The sequence below is a fragment of the Castor canadensis genome, chromosome 9 (assembly GCF_047511655.1).
Source record: "Castor canadensis chromosome 9, mCasCan1.hap1v2, whole genome shotgun sequence".
NCBI lineage: Eukaryota > Metazoa > Chordata > Mammalia > Rodentia > Castoridae > Castor > Castor canadensis.
The window spans coordinates 97823692-97840026 of NC_133394.1; the positions used below are offsets into that span (position 1 = coordinate 97823692).

General features: G+C 33.1%; 1 protein-coding gene and 1 non-coding gene across 3 annotated transcripts in view; one reads left to right on the plus strand and one right to left on the minus strand.

Annotated features, from left to right (window-relative positions):
• The window catches only part of Jchain (joining chain of multimeric IgA and IgM), a 34643-nt gene extending 24560 nt beyond the window's left edge, over positions 1-10083 (plus strand). The window contains exons 1-4 of one of the 2 annotated variants that reach the window (XM_020161827.2): positions 1893-2140; positions 5329-5455; positions 8264-8344; positions 9107-10083. In XM_020161827.2, coding sequence (XP_020017416.1) covers positions 2077-2140; positions 5329-5455; positions 8264-8344; positions 9107-9317 — 483 coding nt within the window. In that variant the 5' untranslated portion in view covers positions 1893-2076 and the 3' untranslated portion in view covers positions 9318-10083. Of the gene's footprint in view, positions 1-1892; positions 2141-5328; positions 5456-8263; positions 8345-9106 lie in introns of those variants that run through there. The other variant, XM_020161071.2, reaches the window with a different exon arrangement.
• Positions 7623-7754, minus strand: LOC141411261 (small nucleolar RNA SNORA51). The gene has a single exon (XR_012436066.1). It is a non-coding gene; the product is annotated as a small nucleolar RNA SNORA51 (small nucleolar RNA).
• Positions 10084-16335: the final 6252 nt, after the last annotated feature.

Below are 16335 nucleotides of genomic sequence, written 5' to 3' on the forward strand. Positions count from 1 at the left end.
GGAAACCCACATTTTAACTTTAAGTGATTATAGTACTTTAAGTGATTATAGGCAGATTACCCTGAGACCACACAAGGCAAAACACTGGTCCCACACCCTATATTGCCAGAATATGTTAATCTCTTCTGGTGACAAAAGCGTCACAGCTTATTTTTATTAAAATAGTTTATTTTTAGATACACAGTTTACATAATAGAAATATAGGCTGGTTGTGTGGCACAACTGGTAATCAGTGAGGCGAGGAGGATGAAGTGGAACGATCATAAGTTTGAGGCCAGCCTGAGTTATACTTTTGGACTGATGGAGTGGCTCAAGTAGTAGAGCACCTGACTAAATTCAAGCCCCCAAGTGCTGCCAGAAAAAAGGAATACAAAAGTGAAAGACTAAAAGAATGGAAAAGAAGCTGTTGGAGAGGATTTAATTTGTCTCCAGGGCTTTATCAAAGTTGCATAGGGGAGGGAGTTGAACCTTGGGTGTATTTTCAAGGAAATAATGACTTAAACTGTCCAGCTAACTTTTAATTACTCTTTTTTTTGAGTTATAGAATAAATTAGTCATTTAGAAACTACAGTTAGGGGTGAGGAACCCTTAGAGTGGTTGATACTTGTTTCGGCATCCTGACCACAAACTAAGCTAATATGCACCCCCCCAAACCCCCCCCCCCCTTCTTCCTCCCTCTCTTGCTCCCTCCCTCCATCCTTCCCTTCTTTTTTCCCCTTCTCTTCCCTCCTCCCTTCCTTTTCTTTTCTTTTTTTTTTTTTTTTTGAGACAGGGTCTCCATGTGTAACCATTGCATTTATAATCCTCCTGCCTCGCCTCCAAGTGCTGGGATTACAGGGATACACCATCATGCTTGGCTCCAGTCTATTTTTTTAAAATCCAGGTAGTTTCTAAGTCCTATTGATAGGTAATTAAAATGAAAATAAACATGATGGTATAGTAATATTATATGTTCTAGTGCCTTGCTCTTTGTTTTTGCTACTTTCAATACATTTACTTTAAAGGAGTATAATTATGTGCTAGCATTGAATATCTCTTTCATTCTGCCATTTCTTACTTTTAGCTTGCCTACTTATGATCCAGAAGTATTATTTATTACCTCTTAAAGTCCTAGAAAAACTCTTCATATATTAGAGCTAAGAACCAAAAATAATACAGATTTGCTGCTGTTACATATAAATGTACCAACATATGCCTACCAGATAAGAAACTGTAATGTCTTGGGAATGGGAAGAGTTTGCTCTATCCAAAAGCTAAGGATTTTTAAAAAAATTGACACTAATTAATTGAAAAAATTTAGACAAAATACTTCAGTGATTCACTTTTCTGTTGAGACATCTCAAATAAAAATAATCTCATGTTTATAATTCTGAAAGGGGTTTCTAGATGGGAAAACACAAAGTCTGCCTTAATGCTATCAAGTTAAAATGTAGCAACTGATTTGTCCAGTATTTTATCACTTTCTAGTTCTAATTAGATATGTGAATTTATAAAATAAATGAATGTAATAAGAACATATACGTAGATGTTTAAATCTGGTAGCATGGTAAATTAAAGACTAGTATTAAAAACTGACAAAAGATGCAATTGAGACTGTAAAGGGCCTTTGTTTTGTTTTTTCTTTTCCTTCATTCCTTTTTCTTTTTCTTGCCTTCATTTATTGTTCCAGCCACAACAAGTGCCAGTTATTTGATTTCAAGATTAGTATGAATTTATCTTGCTAATAAAGTTGAGAACTTGCATTTAAACATTCTTAGTAGACTCCTGACTTGACATTACTAGCCATCTGTTTTACACATTTGTATAACAATGCAAAATATAAAAATGATTGCATCAAATCATGACTTTTGGGGGGGATACTTTAGCAAAGAATACTTAAATATAAGTCATACGGTTTTTTCCAGTGCAACATTTAAAGTTTAGACTTCAACCGCAGTTGTGATTGTTTTTAGTTTGCTAGTTGCCTGGAGTGTTATTTTAAGAAAGCAGAAGCACCATCATTTGCACACTCCTTAGAGGTAACATACCTTAACCCTGGGTTTCTGGCTCCAGTTTTTCAAAAGAAGTGAAGTCAAGATGAAGAACCATTTGCTTTTCTGGGGAGTCCTGGCCATTTTTTTTAAGGCTGTCCTTGTGACAGGTAGGTGGTATTTGTAAAATAAGCCAGATAAAAGGAAAAATATAGTACAGATCCGTTTTTTTTTCCCTCAGAATTGAAGATTTAAGTTTATGCTTTGGTTGGCCAGCTAGCCAGTTGCTTTCTTTTAACGTGCTTTAATCTTTATATGAACAGTGATACTTACACAAACAAGGCTTAGTGTGATTCTTCTGTTTTTCTCGTTTGTCTACTACATCCTACAGAATAAGAAAATTAAATTTTTATATGACTGTAGATAGCACTACTTATGACTCTTCACATTTAATATTTAAAATCAGTAATATTCTCCTTGAATTTCCAAAATTTAATATTCTAGAGAAATGTATAATCACTGTAAGTACAATATTGAATGCTTTGTGATTTTTGTTTCCCCAGAGGGAATTTTCCAAGATCTGAGCCCACAGATACATTGGGACCCTTTAACAGTGTTCAATGTTGTACAGGTTGTTAAAACTTAATGGTTGTACTTTTGATATTTTGTTTATTGTCCTTTCAAACAGCTGTAGAAAGTGAAATAAAATTTGAATATAGAAGTACAGTATTAAATAATTTTCATCTAGATGGCCACATGAATTAGAAGTAACATAATTTGGATTATTTCTAACACTGAGTCTATTCTTATTTCAAAACACAGCATAACAGAAATGTAATTAAGAATAATTATTATAATATATATTTACTAATATCATGAAGAGTAACTTTCTAATAGTATTTAAAGTGTAAAATATTAGTAATAAACCATGTACAATATATGCACATGTACATAAACATGGAAATTTCTGTTTATAAACATGTTTATGTTCCTGCTTATATACCTATAAGCATATGTATGTAAAGTATATGTAACAATATATAAAATAACTATCACTTATTGAATACTGTGTTTTGGTATTATGCTAACAGCTTTCATTTAATATTACATAAATATATAATATTTCATTTAATTTGCACAATAACCATATGAAGATAGGTTCTATTATTATATTCAACATATAGTTGAAGCATTTGTGCCTAGAGAGGTGAAATAATTTACCCAAGGTCACACAGTGGTAGATAGTACCAGGCAATCTGACCTTATAGCCCACACTCCTTACTGCTATCCTATTCTGCCTGTGTAAAAGAACCATCTTTAAGTAAACGCACTGTGGACATATCTACCATGTATTATGATGTAATTCTATTTTCTTGTTTGTTTGAACTGAATTAAGTTTAACAAATGTATTTTTGAGAGCTTACTATGAGTTACATGCTCTTAAAGTAAGGCAAATTTCTAGTAATAGATTTTTTTAGGAAAAATCTTTTGGTGAGAGAATGTTAAACTCTAAGTCTCAATGAATTGTGGTAGATATTTTGGTAGATTTATGGTAGAACGATTAGACTGCCTGATATTTTTATATAATAATTATATAATAATAGTAAGTATAATCTCTATGTTTCTGGTAAGGAATAAAAATAGATAATATACAATAATAGAGTATGACATTTTCTGTTTGTTACTTAATTGTGAAGTCATATGCTTGATTCCTATAATTTTGGTCAAGTACTACATGCTCATTTATGCTTCATTGAGAAAAACATTTAAGAAGTATGGATACAGAGTAGGGACAAGGACAATATTTGAGCCACTTTACTATTTTCAGAAAATTAATGAGTTGTGTGATTGTCTTGAATTGAGTCCATGTTTCTTTTCCAGTGTCATATAGACTTGTCAGAGGCTGTGTTAAAAATTTATGAATAATGATATAATGCGTTATAAAGTATTTTAACAATTATAAGTACAGTAACAATGATCTTATGTAATGGCTGTTATCATTAAGATTGAAATATTGTAATTAGGTCCTTTCTGCTCTGGGAATCATCTCAGGATAATTAGTCTTACAATTACAGTATCTCTTCTGATCATTTAACATTACAAAGATTGAGTTAATGTGCTAAATCTTTGTGTTTGCTTTTTTTAAGTTGAGGTTTAACAGGAGGAATTTTAAAAGCTTACTTAGCTAAAATTATAAAGATAAAAAAGTAGTTAACATCACGATTATTTAATTAGCACTATTAAATAATACAATGTACTGTTCAAATATTTGTTAATTGATCCAAATCCAGATAATAGCAATTTTCTTTGTTTATTCTTTGCAACATTTACCAGACTTCTTTTCCTGCTATACAGATTATACATGTTAGACAGTAAATGTTGACAGAGTTAACTTTTTTTTTTGATGGACTGGGGTTTGAACTCAGGGCCTCATGCATGCTTGTCCCCCCCCCCCACTTTTTTTTTTTTTTGGTAACTGAGACACTTTGAGCCACTCCACAAACCATTTTTTGTTTTTTGTTTTTTTTTTGAGATAGGGTCTTGCCTGAGGCTGACTTCAAACTGCAAACATTACAAGCCTGGCCAGTGTTAACTTTTTAATGTTTGTCTATTTATTAATTCATTTATTATTTTTTCTGTGTATTTGCATACTATGTCAAATTGAGCTCATACCTCAAAATATTTTCTAAATTGTTTTCATAAATTTATATCTATATATGCTTTTTAAAAATAATTCTTATAAGAAGTACTAATACACTCCTGATTATTTTATTTGATTGAATTATTGTGCTAGTATAATTTGATTCTATTATGAAAAAGGAAAAATATAATTACCTTAGGAAAGTTACAAACCTTACAAAATAAGGCTATCTTGAGGGAAAACATGCCTGTTCTTAGTTCTAATGCAATTTAATTAAAAAAAATTTCAAAGTACAAATGAGAGTTCAGGAAGCATGTGACATTTCAAATTGGCTTTATAAAAGGAAGAACTATTTTTTTCTTCATTTTTGAATGAATCGTTTGGTTGGGGAAAAATCTGGATTCTTTTCTTTCTCATTTGGTATTAGTCACTGATTTTACAAGGTTACATAATAAAAGATAAGCATTAGATCAAAATCAGAGTACTTTCAGTCTAGGTCCTCATAATTGATCCAAAGGAAAAAGAGAAAATTCCTTTTAGAGTATATTTGGATTTCCTTCTCTCTGATGTGAAATTCCACTTAGCTATTTTAGATTTGGAAAGAAAACAAGTAGAAATAGGTAGGACTGATCAACGATAAAAATAATTTTTTCTGTAGGCAAGAAAGATAAAGAACTCAAGACAATACATACAGATTTTTGTTTTCCTTTTTTCAAGCCCAAGATGAAGAGGAAAGGACTGTTCTTGCTGACAACAAATGTAAGTGTGCCCGTGTTACCTCCAGGATCATCCGTTCTACTGAAGATCCTAATGAGGACATTGTGGAGAGAAATATCCGAATTATGTATGTGACATTCCATATTTCCTTTTTTTTTTATTGTAAGCAGATATTTTATTTTATTAAGCATTATTTAACTGTAATTCCTATATTTTTACTCCCTTTTTTGATGTGTAGTATCTTACATGAATTTGAATCTTGTTAATGACCTTGAGGCAATTTTGTAGAAGTTGAGGGCAGGGACAATGTGTTCCAATCCAAAACTGATCATGTAGATCAAATTATAACCAAAAGTTCTGATTTAGTCATCAACATGCCTTGCTTATATGGAGTAATTTCGATTGGAATCAGAACTTTCAGTCGTCCTTGAATGTGTTCAAACTGAAACTTCAGATAACATTAAAAGTCCTATTTTGTTCCATAAATGGCCTTCTGAGTATTTTACACTGTATTTAGACGTATTTATAAAGATAAGACAACTGATCAAATTGACTAAATTGACTCAGTTTTTGCGTCTGGATTGGACTGAGTTATTCATTTTGCATATAGTCCTGAGTAATATGTTGTGTAGTTCTTACTGAGTAACAAGAATGCTAATATTTCAGAAATAAGGTTTCTTTTTTTATTTTATTGTATCATTTTTACATTTACTCACATGTGTATACATTGTTTGCCCTCCCCCTTCCAGGCAAGAAGTAAGATTTCTGTGGGATTCAATCAGTAATATATTTTCCTTGATAAACACTCCTACCTTAATAATTTTCCCCTATCAAATACCTCTTATAGAAGAGAACATAGCATTCAATCCCATTTAATCAATGGGAAAAATATAATGTATTTGAAATTTTTGTTTCACATTCTGGCTAGGTCACAATATCTGTGTATTCTTACATGCAAATTACTTAACCACTCTAAACTTCAATTTTTCTCATTTTTAAATATAGAAAAAATACTGCCTGTATAGGGTTATTGCAGAAATAAATTGAGAATATCTATTCCTTTTAGACTTTGTATAGTTCCTGCAACATATTAAAAATATTTACTGTTAGGTGAATATCTGTCCTGTGTGCTAGTTATCATTATGTCACTGTCCTGCTTAAAACCCTTTTAGTGGCTTCCCTAATATTATTATGAGGATATATTACAAATGCCTTGGTCTAACCTATAAAACTTAGCATAACTTTCAAGATTATCCATTCTCACTTTTCTTTTACTTTGTGTTTAAAAATCTAGCAATCCTGGGGTGCCTTTTTCCTCATAGTCACAGTGTTTTCTCCTTTTCTGTTTTTAAATCTACTGATTCCTCTGTTTGAAGAACTTTGGCCCCCTTCAGCCTGGTTAACTCTTCCTTAATCTGTATGTCTTGGTTTAGCCATCACTTCCTATGGCAGGTTTTCTTTAAGCACACAGATACCTCAGGTACAGAACAGTTGCAGAGGCATGTAATTGGAAGGGATATATTCATGACATTGGCACTTAAACTAGATTGAAGAGTGCCTACCTTATTTAAATCCCCCAAGGGAGTTTTTTTTTTTTTTTTAAAGACAGTCCTCCATGATTCCATGATTCCTTAATTCATTCCTTTCTGTTATGTTATGTTGTTTACTGAAATAAAATATTTAGTCACGTCATGCCGTTTTGCTTGATGTATATTGATCTTCTCTGATCTAATTTCTGAAGTATGTTGGCATTGCTGTGTTATTATGGCATTGTTCGTAACCCCATCACTTATGAAATGATGCAACTTTGCAGAAGTTAATGAAATCATCTGAATTAGTTGATAATGATGTATTTTTCATGGGACACTACAAGTGAAAAAGGTTCAGCTTTGCTACTTAAATGTGTGTGAACGTTGTTAAGTCATTAACCTGTCTCATTTATACTTTCCCTATCTTTGAATAGATAATAAAATCTGTCTACCTGTTCATTCCTCAAGTATTGAACATATTTCATATATCTAATGAGTCAGTGGGAATACATAAATGTTTTTGCTTCAAGGAACTTTCATAGCCTAGGAGAGGAATCACTCTATAGATGAGCAACTATGATACGACATTTGTTGTAATAAATGTATATGAGCTTTCGTGAGGTTACAAGGGAAGTTTATTGGGGGAGGGAATGGAATCAAGATAATCATCACAAAAGTAAAACTTCAACTGTAAAAGTGGAAATTTGCCAAATCAGCAGAAAGTAGTTAGCAGAGAAATTACTTTTCTTTTTTTTTTCTCCCATGCCATGTCTTTCCATTCATAATACAGCCTAGACACAGGGCCTGGGCTGAGGTATATATGGGGTCAGTTTACTTCCCCTCCTCTTTCTATATAGTCAGTGTAAGCACACAGCTTACAGTAAGCACCAGGAGGCTAAAAATTATGTTCAGTCTTCTTTTGAATATGAAATACAGCAAGTTGTTGACCTAGTGTGATGGTTCACACCTGAATCTCAGCTACTCAAGAAGTGGAGATTGGGAGGTTCATGGTTTGAGGCCATCTCAACAAACAAGCCATGTATGGTAGCATACATCTATAAAGCAGTTACACAGGTGGCATAGGTAGGAGGACTGGGGCCTGAGGAGGGCCCAGGCAAAAAGCATGAGACCTACCTGAAAAATAACTAAAGCAAAAAGGGTTGGGGTCATGGCTCAAGTGTTAGAACACCAGACTAGAAAGCATGAGGCCCTGAGTTCAAATAAATACATAAACAAAATTCATGGTAAATTTCTATAAAATAACTGAGGAATAGTATTATAAGAGAGTCCTTAAGTGTAATGGTAAGTACTGTTCTAATTAAATAGTAAATACTATTCTAGCACTAATCCTAGTATCAGAAATAATGTGTGTCCCATTGTTTTACTATTTTCTTTCTTTTTTTTAGTGTTCCTCTGAACAGCAGGGAGAATATCTCTGATCCCACCTCACCATTAAGAACCAAATTTGTGTACCATTTGTCTGATCTGTAAGAGATTTTCCTTCATACTAATATATGTGGAAGTTAATAACTTTTAACTAATCTTGTTAGTGAGAATGTTTCTGAAAGTATATTTGGGTATAAACATTTACAAATATCTGACCTTTTGAATACATCTTTTATTTTGTTAATTATTAGGTATCATAAATTCATATAATTTTGTCACAGATAAAAAGCTACTATAAATTTATTCTAAAGAAATTATAGCCAATCACACAGGATGGGTCAATTTATCTTAATCATTAAATAAGTCGATTTCAGCTTATAAACATGCAGATGTGTCTTTGGAAAATGGTAGAGTTCATATCAAACAGTTTTTTAAAAATATTCTTCTTAGTTGGGCATGGTAGTTCTTGCTTATAATCATAGCAGTAAAGGAGACTGAGGCAGGAAGAGTTCAAGGCTAGCCTGAACTACATAGTGAAACCTTGTTTCAAAAAAAAATCTTTTCTTGCCACTGTAAATAACTCACTTAAACAAGTACACAGTTGGGAATAAACCTAACACAATAGAAGTTGCTGTATGGCATAGATAAAACAATCCACATTATCATATCATTAATTGTATTGCTAAACTTTAATTTTTGTACAGTAAAAGCTGAAACATTTCTCAAATAGTTCTGTATTAATTATTAGAACTAATTAGATCTGAAAGGAGTTATCCTTTATCATAGGTCAGAGCTACAAGAACTAATTATATTTGGAGATAACATTTAATGGGGATTTCTAATGTGTGCATTCTGTTTTTCAGCTGTAAAAAATGTGATCCCACAGAAGTGGAGTTGGATAATCAGGTAGTTACTGCGACCCAGAGCAATATCTGTGATGAAGACAGTGCTACAGAGACCTGCTATACTTATGACAGAAACAAGTGCTATACAACTATGGTCCCACTTACATATAATGGTGAGACCAAAATGGTGCGAACAGCCTTAACCCCGGATTCCTGTTATCCTGACTAATTTAAGTCATTGCTGATTGAGCAACATTTTTTTTTTTCATCTTGAGAGGCTCTCCATTTTGATCCAAAAAGTTAGTATGAATTATACTAACTTGGTATTTGAAACCAAGATTTTTTTGGATGATGTGAAACTAACTTCCCCCCAAGTAATTGAAATAGTAACATTGTTATTTTTATTAGGTAATTACTTATTAACTCTTAAGTATTAATATTACCATGCCTGGAGGGTTGTGCTTACTTAAGAGTATTGTTTCTAACATTTTAAAAAATAGAGTAGCAGAGAAAACAAAGTTCAAAGAGTAAAAATAAGGAGGGATAGTTGAATTAAATACTTAAAAAATTTTTTTTTGCTTTGCCTTGGAGAGCAAGAGCTTTGCGTACTCTATACTATCCTCTTTTTAAAAATTTTCACTGTGTAGAGAAAATATACGTATAAACACAAGTCAGTTATATGTATTAATTAGAAAAATAAGAGAACATGTTTTAGAACTTTATAAAAATAATTTAAAATGCTATCTCTAATATTTTTGAAACCAACTTGCTAAAAGCGACAATTAAATGCATAATTAAAAATATATTTTGACATAATACATAGAATTGGCAGCAGATAATAACATTTTTCTTTTTTGATAAATTTTTTTTGATAAGCAGGTGTAAGAAATTCCCATGGGAAATCAATTATCTTGAAACTGAATCTAATGAAATATGTATTCTAAAATATGTATTCTCTAGCACAGTTTGAACAATTAAATAGATTCATAAGCATATATCTGTGTGAAATAATTTATTGGAAAAAGTTTGCTTGTGTTGACTTTCTTATGTGTAAATTAAAAGTAATTTGTTATTAATGAACACTGTAAATATGATGTAATGATGCATTAATCACTGAATCATACAAGCACATTTGAGGGATTTTTTTAAATCATTCTACACCTAAAATGAAATAAAAAGGCAAGGTCTTCATGGCACATAAAACTTCTTGGCAGAAAGCCAACGCCAACTTACACATATATCTAAGAGTATTATAGAAAGTAAATGCTGACTGTTGATTTAAAATTTTGGGAGGATGATTAGTAAAAGTCAAGTTTCTGTAAGAGGCATTCTTCTGTTTCCTCTGTTTAAAAATAGGAATGGTTAGTTTTAGTAAATTGTGTTGCGCTTATACTGATTAGCTTTATTTAGAGATAAGAATAGACATTCCAGTGCTTCAGTAGGAATAGTAGTTTTCATGTACTAAAGACATATCCACTCTTGATTGATCTTTAATCTATTGTGTGGTTTTAGCCACATCTTTGAATTTCACTTAATCAGTAAATACTTATTTAATATTAACCTCACACACAAAATTATTCTGTGGTGATTAAGCTATGGAAAGTGCCCTTAAAAAAGTCACCGTCTGCTGGACTTGGTGGCACACACCTGTAATCACAGCATTTGGGAGGTGGAGGCAGGAGGATCACAAGTTTGAGGCTAGTCTGAGCTACATAGAAAGATCCTGTCAAAAAAACCCAAAAACCAAAAATTGAAAACAAAAACCCAAAACCAAACAGACAAAAGTCACCATTGTTGTTCACTTCCTCTAACTGTTCTCCATTGTCATCTCTCTGAGACCTATCCTGAATGTTAAAAAATTTTTTTGAAATATAAAATTAAAAAAGGAAGCCCTCCTCTCTTATCTTGGTTTATTCTCCACATGTGGTTTTTCACCTTTAAGCAGAGTACATGGTTTGCTGATTTATCACATGATTTGTCTACCTAATTACAGTATAATCTCCAAAAGGGCAGGCAGTTTTATTTTATTATAGCCCCATTGTTATATCCCTAGCATCTTTAATAGGCATAAGAGGCACTCAATACATATTTGTTGAATGAATGAGCATGAGTATAGCTTAGTTGAGAGACAATACATATACTTAAGGAATTATTACTATTTGGCAAAATGTGATAAAGGCAAAGAAATATGATTCCAAAGTGATGTAAGATTTTTTTGAGAGACTGCATCTGAAAAAATCCCTCTACTCCCTTTCCATCTTTGACTTAGTGTCTATATGTATTCAATTGGAATTTTTTGGGAAGATTTTTATATGAAAGACTATTATTGTAGCATTATTAACTCAATAAGTGCTAGCTGGAAGAAGACTGAAATTTATAGTTCTGTAAGCCTTCCCTCTTTCAAATGTTCAGTTAAATGTTAAGACCACCATATTAATAATATTTATGAGGCACCAATCTAAGTTCATTTCATTCATGTATTTGCTTGTTTTAGTGCAGCATTTAGCAGGAATACACTGAGGAATTAATGTAGATATGGTAGCCATGAAAGGAGCCTCTTGGTGCAAGGAGAATAATTGACCTATGGCTCTAATATCCATCACTATATTTGTATGGAGTCAAGTTTCTCATGGGCTGCACCAGCCAATAATGATTGAGTGTGGCACAGATAATAAGACAGGCCAGTTTTCTGGGAGACACAGGACTCTTCAGATGGGTCACTGACTTGAGGACTTCCCTTTTTCCTTTGTTGAAAATTTCCTAGCAGTGTAGTACCATCAGATAATGCCTACTCAAGACTTTCTTCATACCCTCATTCTTCTACATGAATCAGATCTGCATCAGTGTCTGTTTGCTCTCCTATTCTTCCTTGGCTCCCTGCCCATCTTCCCTCACAGATATTTTCCTAACAAATCTCTTATACCTCTAATCTCATCTTGGGTTTGTATCTGCAGGGCCTGAATTTACGTAGTAGCCAATTTTGATCTATCTAATATAATGATGATATTAAGCATTCTTCACATCTCAAGTAACTTATCTTTGTCATTTCATTTAACTGTCAAAATAACTTTTCACATTATAAATGAGAAAGTCAACTCAGTAGATAAGAAGCAATTTGACTGGTTTACTTCTAGTAAACAGTAATGAAAACTCAATTATTATTCTCTTCCTTAACAAATATCAGTTGAGTCTCTTAAACGACCATTATATACACTAACATTTTCTTAACAGCTCATATAGCATTTCGAGGCTAATGCAACCAATTCATTGATCCGTCAAAAGTCTAGCATATTTTTTGCACTTTTTGTCTGGTCTTTTCAATTTGAACTAAATGATATTTTTAAAAGATAGGTATAAATAGATACCATTGGTGAGAAATATTTTTCTTCTGTATGCTTCTTGACAAATTACCCATTTGCTCAAGTGAACACGCTCATCACCACCCTCAGATAAAAATGATTTGAATTAGTAATTAGAGTAATGTTTTTTTGTGCGAGGCTCTTAGAAACCAATAGACCAAAGCTAAACACTCAGTTTTCACTTTGATGATTGCCATTTCTTATGGCTTTATGTGACTTGAGATTCAAAATGAACCATAGTTACACTTCTGCAATCACAAATACACAGATGTATGCACACTCATAAGAAGATGTGCATGCCTCCTTACCTGGAAGTAGTGGAATAGGATAATTGCCTGTTAGAAGACTATAGCAATGTGTGTAGTCTAGTGAGTAAATTCAAGGCCTAAGTTGGAATACAGACTAAATTACTAAGTGACATTGGACAAGTTAATTCAAGACTGTTCCCTCACTTAAAGAATGGAAATAACTATTTCACAGATTTTTATAAAAATAAGGATCTATTCTACAGGTATGCCTGTGTTTTTTATGTCATTTAGGACAGCTGTTGTAGCAGTCAACACTACTCTGTAAATTGCAGTTGTTATTAATTATCTGGCCCATCTCTGCAAAGACACCAAACTAGTTTTTAATTTTATAGAAATATTAGATTAATGGTTCTCAGACTTTAGAGTGCATGAGAATAACAGGTATGACTCATTAAAGCAGATTACCTAGTCCTGAAGTGCTTTGGAGAAGTAGTTTTCACTAATTTCTAGGTCTGTAGGTGCTGGGAATTGATTGAGAACCACAGCTTTAGGATTATAAACCTCTACTTCCATCTAGTGGCTAAATTAAGAAGTACAATGAATATTGCAAATATGCAGTTTCAATTAATTTTCACAATGCTCTGAGAAAAGTTCCATCTTCATTTAAAAAATGATAAAATTGAGATGTGAATAGAAAAAAAACCTGATTAAAGTTTTACAAATAGCATTTGATGAACTGATAATTGGATTCATGACTGTAAAAGCCAGTGCTCTCTTTTAGTATATTAGCCTGTCCTAACATTTTTAGCCTATCTTCCCCAGTAAATCCATTTCTGAGAAAATAAATAGAAATACTAATAAAGAAGAATAGATCTGGGCATGGTAGTACATGCCTATAATCCTGGTATTTGGAAGGCTGAGGTAGGAGATTCATGAGTTCAAGACCAGCCTGGGCTACTTAGTGAGACCTTGTCTCAAAAAAACAAGACTGGTGAAGTGGCTCAAGTGGTAGAGTGTCTGCTTAGTTAAGTGTGAAGCCCTGAGTTCAAACTCCAGTACCACCAAAAAATAAAAATAAAGAGATATTTATAATGACATTTATGATGGTGAAAATTCATAAGCCTTGAGTCTATCATCAAGGAAATGATAATATAGATATACTTAAGAATATTTTACAGACAACAAAAATGAAATTTTAAATATTTTTTATTTTACAGAAATTGCTTCTACAATGTGAAAAAGAAAATGTAAGCTATTGCATAAAAAAATGACTTTCAGAATATGTCCTTACAAAAGGTGCATTCTATAAAATGCAGTATTTTGTTGTATTGTGGTAGTTCATTAATACCCACGTTTGTAGCATCTGTAATTCACAATAGCAGCATTCTATCCTATCTTTTTGCTTTTTAAAAAAATAAGTGATCAAAAGATTTCAGGGGGCACAGAGGGTGTGAGCAGGAGGGAATATACCTTAGACAATGTCCGCTTTTTTTTTTTCCTAAGTTTTTTTTTTTTTTTTTAAGATCTAGGGTCTGGTTTTTGCTCTATTTTCCAGAATCATGTAAAGAACTACATTTAATAAGAGAAATTGGTTGAAACAAACAAAAAGCTGAGAGAGAAGAGAAGAGAGAGAGAGAGAGAGTAAGAGAGATTAATGCTTAGAGCAAGGGAACTTGCTGCTGTCTCATGTTTCTTTAGATGCCAAAGAATATGGGACTTGATGGAGAATTCTCTCAGACATCCCCAGAGACATCTAGCATTCCCAGCTCACAACTGTACTCTCCCTCTCCCTCTCCCTAGTAGACAGGCTTAGAGGCTGACATTAAATAAACACCTTAAATAGATGACTGGAAGTCTGGGTGGCAACAACAATGATCTGGTTAAGAAAACTGATATTTTTGCAGTTCAGTCTAGCTTCACACTTTGGGGGAAATCCTCCCAGACTCTAGGAGACATCTCTAGTTGGACTCTCTTGTGGGTTCTGAAACTTGATTTCCTAAAGTTTCAAGGAATGTTTGTTTTATCTGGTGTAGGAAGCTCAAAAAAATTCATGAATTCTTGAGGCAGGTTGAGAGGAGGCTTCAAAATTATTTCTTAAATTAAAACTTCTCAGGACTTGTATAAAAATGGTTATGAGCTATCAACAGGGCCTGCTGGCCAATATATTAGAAAGGCTGTTTCTGGAAGGCCTTATAATGTAATAATTAGTAGACTCAGAATCGGCTTTCTGAAAATTCACTTGTATAGCCATACTGAACCATGTTCTCCTGACCCATGAATGGTTCTAGGACTGGGTTTTATTCAGGCTGGCGGGAAGACTGGTGAGCTGCAGAGTGTTTTTGATTTGAAGAACTTTGCTGAGACCCCTATCTGCAAAGTTCAGGGTCTGTGTGATTAACTTCAAATTTAACAGAAAGGCTGTCATTGGATATTTTGTTATCCCAAACTCTCAGCTTCTATGGGAAAAAAGTTGTTTTTTAATTGGAAAAATTCCCTTATGTATACATACATGAAAAAAAGATTTTTCATTGTTTTCTTTTACTTTGCAGTATTTTTCAAATATTCTACAAATAGTATACATTTGATAATTAGGAAATTACAATTTTTTTTCAGTACCAGGGCTTGAACTCAGGGCCTTCACCTTGAGCCATTCCATCAGTCCTAGTTTTGTGAAGGGTTTTTTGAGATAAGAGTCTCGAGAACTATTTGCCCTGGCTGTTTTGAACCACGATCCTCCTGATCTCTGCTTCCTAGGTGGCTCCACCAGCGCCTGGCATGAAATTATAAATTTTTATTCACTTATATACATATTTAAATAGAAAGTGATATTTAATTAGCTTCTACTCTTCCCAGCACAATGTCAATTATTAAAGGATGTATAAGAAGAATAAGAACAATTTCTAGGAGTTTTCCTACTCCTTCTATAGGCAAAACTAATATTGGGAAAATTAGCACATGATATGGGATGAATGTATGGTTAAATATAAAAGATGACATACTGTGAGACTTTAGGTAAGCTGGGAATGTTAGGGCTGGGGTAATCGTGAAACACATGTTAACTGAATTAGGGCTTCCACACTTGGAGGTAGAAACTTCTAGAACTACATGAGCCAGGCAAAGAGCCAGAAAGGAGCTTAAGATAAATGTAGGAATAGAGATAGGATTAGTTTGTTCCTTTGTGTGTGTTCTCTGTCAAACCTTTTACTTACATGCTTCATTTGTACACATCCTCTTGAATTGGTGATATTCAGTATGTTTAGTAGTCAAGACCTTTCTATCCCTTCCCTGCCCTGGTTAGTGTGCAGTTATGACTTATAGAAATAGCCTAGGCACTTTGCTATCCCAAGTTTGGTCTATCTTCTGGCTGAATCATAATCACCTAGGATTACAATACTACAAAATAGAGGTCCTTTCTCCAGATCTGAATTAAAATCTGCATTTTAATGAGATTCAGATATACATTAAAGCTTGAGAAGTGCTGCTATGGTATATAGCACTGTCAGAAAACTGCCCCAGTCCTCCTTAATGGAGGCTGTTACCTCTATGGTTTAAATTCTAAGGGACTGACAAGGTTCAGAGGACCTTGACTGGGAAGGTAATGGGGCACTAAGAGCAGTCTCATTTATTTAACAATTTTGTC